General features: G+C 52.9%; 1 protein-coding gene across 1 annotated transcript in view; it reads right to left on the bottom strand.

Moving 5' to 3' along the window:
* Positions 1–4,488: 4,488 nt before the first annotated feature.
* The window catches only part of LOC147086343 (thrombospondin-3-like), a 145,581-nt gene continuing 136,107 nt past the window's right edge, over positions 4,489–13,962 (bottom strand). Inside the window, exons 11-17 of the mRNA XM_085978405.1 lie at positions 13,526–13,719; positions 11,582–11,760; positions 10,632–10,680; positions 9,353–9,549; positions 8,146–8,318; positions 6,473–6,612; positions 4,489–6,325 (exon numbers count right to left, since the gene is read on the bottom strand). Of these exons, the coding sequence (XP_085834531.1) occupies positions 6,270–6,325; positions 6,473–6,612; positions 8,146–8,318; positions 9,353–9,549; positions 10,632–10,680; positions 11,582–11,760; positions 13,526–13,719 (988 nt within the window). The 3' untranslated portion in view covers positions 4,489–6,269. The remainder of the gene's footprint in view (positions 6,326–6,472; positions 6,613–8,145; positions 8,319–9,352; positions 9,550–10,631; positions 10,681–11,581; positions 11,761–13,525; positions 13,720–13,962) is intronic.

Below are 13,962 nucleotides of genomic sequence, written 5' to 3'. Positions count from 1 at the left end.
TCCCTTTCCCTCACACTCTCTCTCCTCTCCCTCACTTTCTCTCTCTCTCCTCTCCCTTTCCCTCACTTTCTCTCTCTCTCTCTCCTCTCCCTTTCCCTCTCTCTCTCTTTCCCTCACTTTTTCTCTCTCTCTCCTCTCCCTTTCCCTCACTTTTTCTCTCTCCCTCTCTCCTTTCCCTCACACTCTCTCCTCTCCCTTTCCCTCTCTCTCTCCCTTTCCCTCTTTCTCTCTCCTCTCCCTCACTCTCTCTCCTTTCCCCCTCTCTCTCTCTCTCCTCTCCCTTTCCCTCACTCTCTCCTCTCCCTTTCCCTCACTTCCTCTCTCTCCTCTCTCTCTCCTCTCCCTTTCCCTCTCTCTCTCCTCTCCCTTTCCCTCACTTTCTCTCTCTCTCTCTCCTCTCACTCACTCTCTCTCTCTCTCCTCTCCCTTTCCCTCACTCTCTCTCTCTCTCCTCTCCCTTTCCCTCTCTCTCTCTCTCTCCCTCACTTTCTCTCTCTCTCCTCTCCCTTTCCCTCACTTTCTCTCTCTCCTCTCCCTTTCCCTCACACTCTCTCTCTCCCTTTCTCTCTCTCTCCTCTCCCTTTCCCTCACTTTCTCTCTCTCCTCTCCCTTTCCCTCACTTTCCTCTCCCTTTCCCTCACTTTCCTCTCCCTTTCCCTCACTTTCCTCTCCCTTTCCCTCACTTTCCTCTCCCTTTCCCTCACTTTCCTCTCCCTTTCCCTCACTTTCCTCTCCCTTTCCCTCACTTTCTCTCTCTCTCTCTCCTTTCCCTCACTTTCTCTCTCTCTCTCCTCTCCCTTTCCCCCACTTTCCCTCTCTCCTCTCCCTTTCCCTCTCTCCTCTCCCTTTCCCCCCCTCTCTCTTTCCCTCACTTTCTCTCTCTCTCCTCTCCCTTTCCCCCTCTCTCTCTCCCTCACTTTCTCTCTCTCTCTCTCCTCTCCCTCACTTTCTCTCTCTCTCTCTCCTCTCCCTTTCCCTCACTTTCTCTCTCTCCTTTTCCCTCTCTCCTCTCCCTTTCCCTCACTTTCTCTCTCTCCTCTCCCTTTCCCTCACTTTCTCTCTCTCTCCTTTCCCTCTCTCCTCTCCCTTTCCCTCTCTCTCCTCTCCCTTTCCCTCACTTTCTCTCCCTCTCTCTCCTCTCCCTTTCCCTCACTTTTTCTCTCTCTCTCTCTCCCTTTCTCCCTCTCTCCTTTCCCTCACTTTCTCTCTCTCTCCTCTCCCTTTCCCTCACTTTCTCTCTCTCCTCTCCCTTTCCCTCACACTCTCTCTCCTTTCCCTCACTTTCTCTCTCTCTCTCCTTTCCCTCACTTTCTCTCTCCTCTCCCTTTCCCTCACTTTCTCTCTCTCCTCTCCCTTTCCCTCACTTTCTCTCTCCTCTCCCTTTCCCTCTCTCCTCTCCCTTTCCCTCTTTCTCTCTCTCTCTCTCCTTTCCCTCACTTTCTCTCTCTCCTCTCCCTTTCCCTCTTTCTCTCTCTCTCTCCTTTCCCTCACTTTCTCCCTTTTTCTTTCTGTGTTTCTAACCCTGGCCATTGAGCTGATCTTGCGGCGTTGCTAGGAGCCTGTCACCATGACGACTGCCAGTGCCTCTATACAGCCCAGTTACTCATTATCTAAAGTTTGTTTTTGTCCTTTCGAAAGAAACTCTGAACTTGCTCAGCAAGCGAAAAAAATGATATTGCAGCAACGTGGATCCGTGTTTAAAGCAGAAATTAATCTTCATTCAGAGTCTCTCTTTACCTTTCCCACCCTGAACACAAACCAGAGTTTGGTCCGAAAGAGAGATTAAATTCACCTCTTTATTCGCAAAAGTTATTTCACCAGAAACACATTTTGCACTTGATCTGGAAAATCCATAGTGGGATTAATCCAGGGATCCCACACCTCTGTGGGATTAATCCAGGGATCCCACACCTCTCAGTGGGATTAATCCAGGGATCCCACACCTGTCAGTGGGATTAATCCAGGGATCCCACACCTGACAGTGGGATTAATCCAGGGATCCCAACCCTCACTGTGGGATTAATCCAGGGATCCCACACCTCTCAGTGGGATTAATCCAGGGATCGCTCCACACCTCACAGTGGGATTAATCTACAGATCCCACACCTCACAGTGGGATTAATCCAGGGATCCCACACCTCAGTGGGATTAATCCAGGGATCGCTCCACACCTCACAGTGGGATTAATCCAGGGATCGCTCTACATCTCACAGTGGGATTAATCCAGGGATCGCTCCACATCTCACAGTGGGATTAATCTACGGATCCCACACCTCACAGTGGGATTAATCCAGGGATCCCACACCTCACAGTGGGATTAATCCAGGGACTGCCCCACACCTCTCAGTGGGAATAATCCAGGGAATGCCCCACATCTCAGTGGGATTAATCCAGGGATCCCACACCTCACTGTGGGATTATTGCAGGGATGGCTCCACATCTCACAGTGGGATTAATCCAAGGATCCCACACCTCACAGTGGGATTAATCCAGGGATCCCACACCTCACAGTGGGATTAATGCAAGGATAGCTCCACATCTCAGTGGGATTAATCCAGGGATCGCTCCACACCTCACAGTGGGATTAATCCAGGGATCGCTCCACATCTCACAGTGGGATTAATCCAAGGATCCCACACCTCACAGTGGGATTAATCCAGGGATCCCACACCTCACAGTGGGATTAATCCAGGGATAGCTCCACATCTCACAGTGGGATTAATCCAAGGATCCCACACCTCACAGTGGGATTAATCCAGGGATCCCACACCTCACAGTGGGATTAATGCAAGGATAGCTCCACATCTCAGTGGGATTAATCCAGGGATCGCTGCACACCTCACAGTGGGATTAATCCAGGGATCGCTCTACATCTCACAGTGGGATTAATCCAGGGATCGCTGCACACCTCAGTGGGATTAATCCAGGGATAGCTCCACACCTGACAGTGGGATTAATCCAGGGATCCCACATCTCACAGTGGGATTAATCCAGGGATCCCACACCTCACAGTGGGATTAATCCAGGGATTCCACATCTCTCCGTGGGATTAATCCAGGGATTCCACATCTCACAGTGGGATTAATCCAGGGATCCCACACCTCACAGTGGGATTAATCCAGGGATCGCTCCACACCTCACAGTGGGTTTAATCCAGGGATAGCTCCACATCTCAGTGGGATTAATCCAGGGATAGCTCCACATATCACAGTGGGATTAATCCAGGGATCCCACACCTCTCAGTGGGATTAATCCAGGGATCGCTCCACACCAAGTCCGGCATTTATTGCCCATCCCTAATTGCCCTCGAGAAGGTGGTGGTGAGCCGCTTTCTTGAACCGCTGCAGTCCGTGTGGTGAAGGTACTCCCACAGTGCTGTTAGGGAGGGAGTTCCAGGATTTTGACCCTGTGACGATGAAGGATCGGCGATATACTTCCAAATCAGGATTGCGTGACTTGGAGGGGAACTTGGAGGTGGCGGTGTTCCCATGCGCCTGTTGCCCTTGTCCTTCTAGGTGGTGGAGGTGCTGCCGAAGAAGCCTTAGCGAGTTGCTGCAGTGCATCTTGTAGATGGTCCACACTGCAGCCACGGTACGCCACTGGTGGAGGGAGTGAATGTTTAAGGTGGTGGACGGGGTGCCAATCAAGCGGGCTGCTTTGTCCTGTATGGTGTCGAGCTTCTTGAGTGTTGTTGGAGCTGCACTCATCCAGGCAAGTGGGGAGTATTCCATCACACTCCTTACTTGTGCCTTGTAGATGGTGGAAAGGCTTTGGGGAGTCAGGAGATGAGACACTCACTGCAGAATACCCAGCCTCTGACTCGCTCTTGTTGCCACAGTATTTATGTGGCTGGTCCAGTTAAGTTTCTGGTCAATGGTGACCCCCCAGGATGTTGATGGTGGGGGATTCGATGATGGTTATACCTTTGATTGTCATGGGGAGGTGGTTAGACTCTCGCTGGTTGGAGATAGTCATTGCCTGGTACTCCTGTGGCGCGAATGTTACCTGCCACTGATTAATCCAGGGATCTACACATCTCTCAGTGTGAATTAGCCGGTAATTCACTCCCGGGTATTTGTTATTCTATATATAAACCCCCCGAACACCTCGATTAGATTCCAACCTGTAACTCACTCCCGGGTATCTGTTCTATATAAATCCCCCGAACCCCTTGATTAGACTCCAGCCTGTAACTCACTCCCGGGTATCTGTTCTATATAAACCCCCCGAACCCCTCGATTAGATTCCAGCCTGTAACTCACTCCCGGGTATCTGTTATTCTATATATAAACCCCCCGAACAGATTCCAGCCTGTAACTCACTCCCGGGTATCTGTTATTCTATATATAAACACCCCGAACAGATTCCAGCCTGTAACTCACTCCCGGGTATCTGTTATTCTATATATAAACCCCCCGAACCCCTCGATTAGATTCCAGCCTGTAACTCACTCCCGGGTATCTGTTATTCTATATATAAACCCCCCGAACAGATTCCAGCCTGTAACTCACTCCCGGGTATCTCTTGTTCATATTCAGGAGTCCCACATCGCCAGCATGGATTGATTTCAGCCGGGCGTGCTCTCTGTCTCCAGTCTCGACACTGCCGTGTTCCCTCCATTACAACAATGACTGCACTCCAAAAGCACTTTGGTGGCCTAGTGTTGTGAAAAACCCTTTATAAATGCTAGTTCTTTCTTTACAAATAGGGCCCGGTAGCTAGAACACCTGACCGTCATAATATACTTGTAAAGTTTACAATCAATCAGCATGAATGAACTCTTGAAGAAATTATTTAAAATATTATGTTTTGCTTTGGAAATCTATGGTTGAATAAAGGTTGAACATTGATCCTGCGGCTTGCTTGCTCCATCTGGGTCAAACTCGGCCACTATCTGAGCGAATGCTCAGTGGACAAGGCTGTGCCTTTCCGCACCCATTCTTCCTTGGTTTAATTCCTGTGTTTAACTCCTTCAGGTGGATGGGCAGTGTCACCGAATCGGGTTGAAGAAGCTCTCTGCTGCTCTGACTGACCGGGTGGTGCGGGATGAGGTGCACTGTTGTCTCATTGCCTTCCAATATTGCACTCGTCCCGGCCTCCCGGTCTGGCTGGATTGCCCCACAGGGTGGCAGCTGCTGCGACCAGGTGTGGCCCATTGGGCTACCTTTCATTCTAAGGTTGGGAGAGCTGTAATTTGCATTGCGTTTTTCTTAAAGGCATTGCACTCATCCCGGCCAGAGTCTGAGAGGGTTACACATCTCAGGGCCACATCCCTTTAACTGGCTGATTCTAATCACCACCTGTGCTCACACCACATCCAGCAGGAGATCAGGAACCGGGGGCATCCGGGTCTCTCTCACCGGCTTCCACAGCCTGTGTGTCCCGGGCCTGCGTGTGGCCGGCCCGCGGTCCCCGGCCTGCGTGTGGCCGGCCCGCGGTCCCCGGCCTGCGTGTGGCCAGCCCGCGTGCCCCCAGGCTGTGGGTGAATGCCAGGTTTGGTCCTGGTGAGCAGGTGTGCGAGAGGAGTACATTTACCGAATCTGGAGTTTCATTTCATGGACTCCCATGGTTGGGGTCGCTGAGGCTGAGGTTCAGTAAGGGAACAGTTTGAATAATGTGAATGTGAGGAGCTGATGCTCAGACCTTTCCTCTCTGTATTACAGTTAGTGCCTGCGTAGTTCAGATACTGAGTGTCTTGTTCACCATCTCCAAGGCTGACCGAGTGTGAAGCCACTCGGTGCATTACATGTGGGCACAGCAATGGTGCTTCAGGAAGGGGAGTAACAGGACGGATGTGCTGGGTCACACTCACTGCTCCCCCACCTGGAAAATTCCAGTAAAGGTACGAAACAGGCTCAAACTGCCTGGCTGGGCCGAGAGGGGCTGATACTGAGAGCGTGGCGGTCCTGTGAACTGGGAGCCCAGAGTGAAGGAGGGAAAGAAAACATCCCTCAAGGTTTGTTATTCGAATGGGAACCATTCAGGGGAGAAAATCCCATCTCTGGTATAATAACAGTCCGTGCTACTGTCGCTTTGCAGTAACTCCTCGTAACCCCCGAGCCCTCGCATTAACCCCTGACCCAGGGCCAATATTTACTGGGACATTCACACTCCCCGCTGGGTTGTTTATTATTTTCTTTTCTATTTTTTTTATTTTTTTTTTGGAGTTTTTAAAAATTCTTTCTTGTTGCAATTGGGCTGAATTCACTGGTCCTATAAACGATTTACAATGGCCCCTGGCAAGTGGCCTTCTCCGATCTTCAGGTTTCTCACAGGCCGAGTTGCAGCAGCTTCCGAAATGGCTCAAAGTCGTCGGGAATTGTGTCTGTGAAACAAGGGGGGGGGGGGGGTGGAAAAAGAAAGATAAGGTGAGCAGAAGAATCCGGCACTTTTCCCCTTCCTGCCCGACCACCTATTTCAGTCAGCATCACTTGAAGTGAATATTTTGCGAGCAGGCTGTAGCTGTACTCACCATTACACCTGTAGCGCAGGTTGGACCAAATGATGTTCTCTTGGGAGAAGCAGAAGACACCGAGACGCCCTCCACGCATCGTTGTGTCGATCGTGACGCCCGAATCTGCCACAAGATTAGGTCCTTCGTACAGTTTAATTCTGAAAGGGGAGGGAAGAAACAGCTTTTCAATTAACAGAAATATTTCTCTCTGAGCCCACAGTGTCTCCGAGCCCCTTACTGAGGGTCCCGGGAATGGTGCAGTTTCAAAGTCCCGGTCTGTAGAAAGTCTGGTATAATCAGAGTTGGAAACACATAGGTCAGTCAGCCTGTAAGAGGGGTTATGGCCATTTGGCTGTGTAACCTTTGAACCTAGCTGCCCTTCTCCTGGACAGACCCTCCCTGCACGACACCTGGCTGGGAAGGAAGTGGAGGGTTTAAGGTTTGAAGTTATTAAGCTCAATGTTCAGATCAGAGGGCTGCAGAGTGAACAGATTTTGATCCTGAAGCTTCACTGGAACAGTGAGAGCCTAAAGACCAATCGGTCAGAGCGGGAATGGGAGCATAACGGGGAGGGGGACGGTGCGGGTCAGGATCACATGCAGACACAATAAAGTGTTTAGCCCTGCAGATACAGACACAACATTTAATCTTTGCAGATTTGGGAATTCACATTCCAGATCCGTATACACTGACGGAGAGAGAGCCCCGTCCACACTGGGAGCACAAGAAACAGGAATTCCGAGTGTTGCTGACACAGCAGATCATTCCCGAGTTTATAGTCAAAGTCAGAAATCTAAGGAGTAAAGCGACTGCGGCAGCTGGTTGGGGTTTGAGCACCAGGCAGCTCGTTCTGGTGATGAACCAGACCAGCTTGGAATTCTCTGGGTTCAGTACTTGTCGCCTGACTGGTGTCGACACTGTACTGCATCTCCCTCTGTCTCTAACTCTTCACAGTGTCTCTCTCTCTCTGTCTCTAACTGTGTGTCGTAGCAAAATGAATCTTTTCTGAGCCTGCTTTCAGGTTCCGATCCCATGGCAGGACAGTGTGAAACGAACAAAGGAAGAAGTGGAATTGCTGAGAGCTGGAGTCTTGCTGATCTGATGATGCAGAACCCAGATTCCAAACAGTAACTTCAGCCTATCAGCCATTGTCTCCAGATTTACATCTCAATGGAAGTGGGGGCCCTGACTGACCTCCTAGCATCCAGTTGCTATGGAAAAGTAACCGTGTTACCGGAGGGGAAAGGATGTCTTTGTCTGGAGAACATGTTCAGCATTCACCAGAGCGATGAAACAAAACCCTGATCAGCTAACACATGGGCTGCCTGTGTTCATTCAGAATGATTCCAAGGCACAAGAACAGTATCACCAAACCTTCAAAATCTCAAACATTCATGATTTCGCAGATTCTTTAATGACCATTATAGAAATACAAACCTGGCCCAGACTCGTAACACACAAAAGTGTACTATAAACTTCGGAATTCCCTCCCTAAACCTTTCCACCCCTCTCGGTCGCTCCTAACTCTCACTTGTCCGAATATCTCATTATGTGGCTCGGTGTAAAATTTAGTTTGATTTACGCTCCTGTGAAGCGCTTGATAAATGCAAGTTATTGTTGTGTACACAGGAGTGATGCAACTTATACTGGTGTGTGCATTCTACACGTGATGTTACGGCCCTATAGCTCACCTGATGTAGCCGACCTGTGGCCTGTGCATCAGCTGCCATCGGTACGAGGTCTTGTCCTTCCAGCCCATATCACGGGGATCTTTCCAGAGCAGCGTGACCTGGTCGTGGGTGCTGCCGGTATTCCACAGCGCGTTCCTCAGGTGCTCCCCCGGGCCGCTCTTCGACTTCACAGCCTGATTGGAGCACAAGTCAGCAGGCCATTCAGGAACGGTGTTCAGCTACTCAAAATGATGCATCATCTCCACAAACACGATATTCAAATAGATTGTCCGAACCCATTGATTACAGACCAACTGGTGGATCAGACTGGCTTTTTAGCCAGTGCTTCTCACGTCTCCGTGGAGGCTCCAACCTTGAACAGGACAGTGAGTGTTACAAACGCAGCTGCTCTTCCCCCTCTCCAGAAGGCACTGACACTCGCTGGGGTGAAGTTCCACAGACCGGCCTTGCCAGTACTTCCACAAACTGGCCGAGCTTGGTGTTTGAGTGCAGACACTGAGGCCCGAGGCGTCTGCTGTGACCCCTGAACTTGGTCTCCCGTTACACTGCAGCTGCACCCCCTCCCCCTGCACGGGGACTCCTGGGGTGGGGGCAGAGAGGGTGGGGGAATGGGGACTCCGGGGGCGGTGGGTCAGGGTGGGGGACTGGGGGGCGGGGGAACGCGGACTCCGGGGGCAGGGGGAACGCGGACTCCTGGGGCCCGGGGGAGGGGTGGGGAGTGGGGAATGCGGACTCCTCGGGTGGGGGCCCGGGGACGCCCGGGGGGAGGGGTGGGGAATGCGGACTCCTCGGGCGGGGACCCGGGGGAGGGGAGGGGTGGGGGAACGGGGACGCCCGGGGGGAGGGGTGGGGAATGGGGACTCCTGGGGCGGTGTTAACTTTCCAGGCCTAAGGTCCAGCCGGTGGATGTCCGTTTGCAGAGACACCCAATGGTCACCCTTGTGCTTGGCCCCTTTCGATCAAGGACCCTAGAGAGACAGCAAGGCTCCAGAGGCCCTTTGTGTTCTGTAGCTCCACCAGACATCGTGTGGCCTGGAAAATTCCAAATTGCTGACTTGTGCCTCTGATTCTGGGCTCAGATCCCTACCAAGGGCAGACGTGTGCCTGGGGTACTCTGGACTAATGCCCGAGCTGGACCCACAGGGCTTGTGTAGTTACTGAGTGACCAGGGAAGGCCTGTCCTTCACAGCTCAGGGGCTGGTCTCACCTTGAGCTGAAGTCCGGGCTCAGCCACTGCACGGAACGGGGTGGCCTGCCAGTACGTTTGCTCCGTCTGTTTCCACATCACCACGTAGAAGCTGGAGCTGTCCTGATAGCCAAAGATAAACCCGGCATAATCATCATCCGTCACCGTGTTAACATGGAATGTGCCTTCAAAATCCACACCATTGAACGCAGTGTAACCTGGAGCAGGAGGACCAGAATAGTTGCATCAATATTCTCTGCAAGGTTACAACAGCAAAACCCACACAACATATTCAAACACCTCCTGTAACTCTCCTCGATCTCTACTTTCATAAATATCCAATTTAATCAATATCAGGGCCTAACAGGGACCTTCAAACACTCCCAGGGCAGGTACAGCACGGGTTTGATACAGAGTAAAGCTCCCTCTACACTGTCCCCATCAAACACTCCCAGGGCAGGTACAGCACGGGTTAGATACAGAGTAAAGCTCCCTCTACACTGTCCCATCAAACACTCCCAGGGCAGGTACAGCACGGGTTAGATACAGAGTAAAGCTCCCTCTACACTGTCCCCATCAAACACTCCCAGGGCAGGTACAGCACGGGTTAGATACAGAGTAAAGCTCCCTCTACACTGTCCCATCAAACACTCCCAGGGCAGGTACAGCACGGGTTAGATACAGAGTAAAGCTCCCTCTACACTGTCCCGTCAAACACTCCCAGGGCAGGTACAGCATAGGTTAGATACAGATTAAAGCTCCCTCTACACTGTCCCATCAAACACTCCCAGGGCAGGTACAGCACGGGTTAGATACAGGGTAAAGCTCCCTCTACACTGTCCCATCAAACACTCCCAGGGCAGGTACAGCACGGGTTAGATACAGAGGAAAGCTCCCTCTACACTGTCCCATCAAACACTCCCAGGGCAGGTACAGCACGGGTTAGATACAGAGTAAAGCTCCCTCTACACTGTCCCATCAAACACTCCCAGGGCAGGTACAGCACGGGGTTAGATACAGAGTAAAGCTCCCTCTACACTGTCCCCATCAAACACTCCCAGGGCAGGTACAGCACGGGGTTAGATACAGAGTAAAGCTCCCTCTACACTGTCCCATCAAACACTCCCGGGGCGAGTGGAGGAGGCTGGAGTTTTAAGGTAGAATTTTTGGAGGCCAGTTAGACAGTAAATCCCTGGTGATCCCAGTCAGTAAGGGCGCTCTCTTCACACGCAGTCTGTCCAGTTCAGGCTGTTGCTGTTCACATCACATTTCACTTATCCAACAAATTGCACCAACTTACCGACAGCTAATCCAGGGTCACTGTTCATAGTCTGAACAATCTCCATTCCCTGTCACACAAAGACAAAGAGTAGTTAGGAGGAGCAAGTCTGTCCCCCTCCCCGTGTCACCATCCCCCTTGCCCCGTCTCCCTCGCGCCGTCCCCCTCCCCGTCTCTGGCCCTCTCCCTCGCCGTCGACCGCTCCCTCTCCCTCACCCTGTCCTCACCCATTTAAGAAGCTGGTTATGAGTTGTTTGAATGAGCTGTTCGCACCTTGTTAAAATGCCATTACCTCAGTGATCAGATTCTGGATCCAATGCTCACAATTAGGAGAGAAACTGATTAACCACCAACATGCCCGCTATATGCGATGGGGAATGTACATAGAAATCCATAAACATTACAACATGGAAACGGGCCATTCGGTCCAACCAGTCCGTCAGTCCTCCACTTGAGTTTTAATCACATTTACCTGCCCTGTTCCCCTATCCTTCACCCCACCATCTAATCTAACCTTAAATGTTGACAGTTTCTTCCTCAACCACAATTCCACAGCCTCTCAACTCTCCGTGTGAAGAGGTTTCTCCTGCCCTCGGTTCTAAATCTCTTACATTTAACCTTGTATCTCTGGCCCCTCGTTCTAGACCCTCAACTACTGAAGGCGGTCTGCTTCTATCTACCCTGCCCCATCCTGTCATACTGTTGAACACTTCTATCACATCACATCACCCCATCATCTGCATTCTATCGAAACAAGACCCAATTCTTGGTCTTTCCTTACACCGGGCGTGTAGCATCCAGTGAATCTGCGCTGAGCCCTCTCTACTGCCTCATAAAGCGCACAGTGCTCTGACTGAGGTCTGATTAAGGTTTTATATCAGTTCAATACTCTGAGTTAGATAAAGATAAAGAGATGCAGAGAGGGAGTGAGAATTAATACAGATAAAGAGATACAGAGAGAATGAATTCACCTGGTTTAGGACCACCCAGTTTGGGTCAATCTGTGCATCACCCTCAGGGTCCAGAACGACAGTCTGATAGGCTCGGAAATCAGTGAGAGTGACCTCTGCACTCTCGGGACACACATCGAACTGGTCAAATACAGCATCGTTATCAAAGTCATTTTCACAAGCATCACCAATCCCGTTATCTGGAATAAAAGATAAATACGTCCGAATAAAACACCAACCCCAACCTGCTCTCCGAACCTCGCTCTCCTTCTCTAACACCCCCACCCCACTCCCCGAACCCCACCCTAACCCCACCCCTGCAAACCCTGCCTGAACCGGAATGCATCCCCATATCCCACCCCGCTCCCCAACCCCGCTCCCCAAACACCAACCCCGCTCATCCTCCCCGAACCTGACCCCATCCCCAAACACCACTCCCGCTCATCCTCCCCGAACCTGACCCCATCCCCAAAACCCACTCCCGCTCCCAACCCAACCCCGCTCCCCAAACACCACCCCCGCTCATCCTCCCCGAACCTGACCCCATCCCCAAAACACCACCCCCGCTCATCCTCCCCGAACCTGACCCCATCCCCAAACACCACTCCCGCTCATCCTCCCCGAACCTGACCCCATCCCCAAAACACCACCCCCGCTCATCCTCCCCGAACCTGACCCCATCCCCAAAACACCACCCCCGCTCCCCCTCCCCGAACCTGACCCCATCCCCAAACACCACTCCCGCTCCCCCTCCCCGAACCTGACCCCATCCCCAAACACCACCCCCGCTCATCCTCCCCGAACCTGACCCCATCCCCAAAACCCACTCCCGCTCATCCTCCCCGAACCTGACCCCATCCCCAAAACCCACTCCTCCTCCCCGAACCTGACCCCATCCCCAAAACCCACTCCCGCTCATTCTCCCCGAACCTGACCCCATCCCCAAAACCCACTCCCGCTCATCCTCCCCGAACCTGACCCCATCCCCAAAACACCACCCCCGCTCCCCCTCCCCGAACCTGACCCCATCCCCAAACACCACTCCCGCTCCCCCTCCCCGAACCTGACCCCCATCCCCAAACACCACTCCCGCTCATCCTCCCCGAACCTGACCCCATCCCCAAAACCCACTCCCGCTCATCCTCCCCGAACCTGACCCCATCCCCAAAACCCACTCCCGCTCATCCTCCCCGAACCTGACCCCATCCCCAAACACCACTCCCGCTCCCCCTCCCCGAACCTGACCCCCATCCCCAAACACCACTCCCGCTCATCCTCCCCGAACCTGACCCCATCCCCAAAACCCACTCCTCCTCCCCGAACCTGACCCCATCCCCAAAACCCACTCCCGCTCATCCTCCCCGAACCTGACCCCATCCCCAAAACCCACTCCCGCTCATCCTCCCCGAACCTGACCCCATCCCCAAAACACCACCCCCGCTCATCCTCCCCGAACCTGACCCCATCCCCAAACACCACCCCCGCTCATCCTCCCCGATCCTGACCCCATCCCCAAACACCACCCCCGCTCATCCTCCCCGAACCTGACCCCATCCCCAAAACCCACTCCCGCTCATCCTCCCCGAACCTGACCCCATCCCCAAAACCCACTCCCGCTCATCCTCCCCGAACCTGACCCCATCCCCAAAACCCACTCCCGCTCATCCTCCCCGAACCTGACCCCATCCCCAAAACCCACTCCCGCTCATCCTCCCCGAACCTGACCCCATCCCCAAACACCACCCCCGCTCCCCCTCCCCGAACCTGACCCCATCCCCAAAACCCAACCCCGCTCCCCCTCCCCGAACCTGACCCCATCCCCAAATCCCATCCCCACCCCTGACCCAACCCCACTCTCCAAACCCTACCCCGCCAGGTGGAGGGATCCTCCAAAATCATCCACCGCTCCCACGCCTCCCCCCCCGTTCTGCCCCTTTGTGGTGGGAGTTGGTTTGAGCCACTGACCATCAGAGTCCTTCTGATTGGGGTTCGCGATCAAGCGGCAGTTATCGGGGCCAGCTGGCCCATAATCAGGAATCCCGTCGTTGTCGTCATCATCATCACACACGTCGCCCAACCCGTCGTTGTCAGAGTCCAGCTGGGAGCTGTTCGGAATTTCTGGACAATTGTCTTTGGAGTCCTGGTGCCCATCGCCATCACTACAAGGCAAACCACACCAAACCGGGTCAACATCTCACCGCAACACACCAAACCGGGTCAACATCTCACCGCAACACACCAAACCGGGTCAACATCTCACCGCAACACACCAAACCCGGCCAAAATCTCACCGACACAAACCGAGTCGACATCTCACCGTAACACACCAAACCGGGTCAACATCTCACCGTAACACACCAAACCGGGTCAACATCTCACCGTAACACACCAAACCCGGCCAA

The sequence above is a fragment of the Somniosus microcephalus genome, unplaced genomic scaffold (genome assembly GCF_052327205.1).
Source record: "Somniosus microcephalus isolate GS21.2 unplaced genomic scaffold, FLI_Smic_1.0 unresolved_chr7, whole genome shotgun sequence".
Lineage (NCBI taxonomy): Eukaryota > Metazoa > Chordata > Chondrichthyes > Squaliformes > Somniosidae > Somniosus > Somniosus microcephalus.
This window is presented reverse-complemented; position numbering and strand designations above follow the sequence as displayed.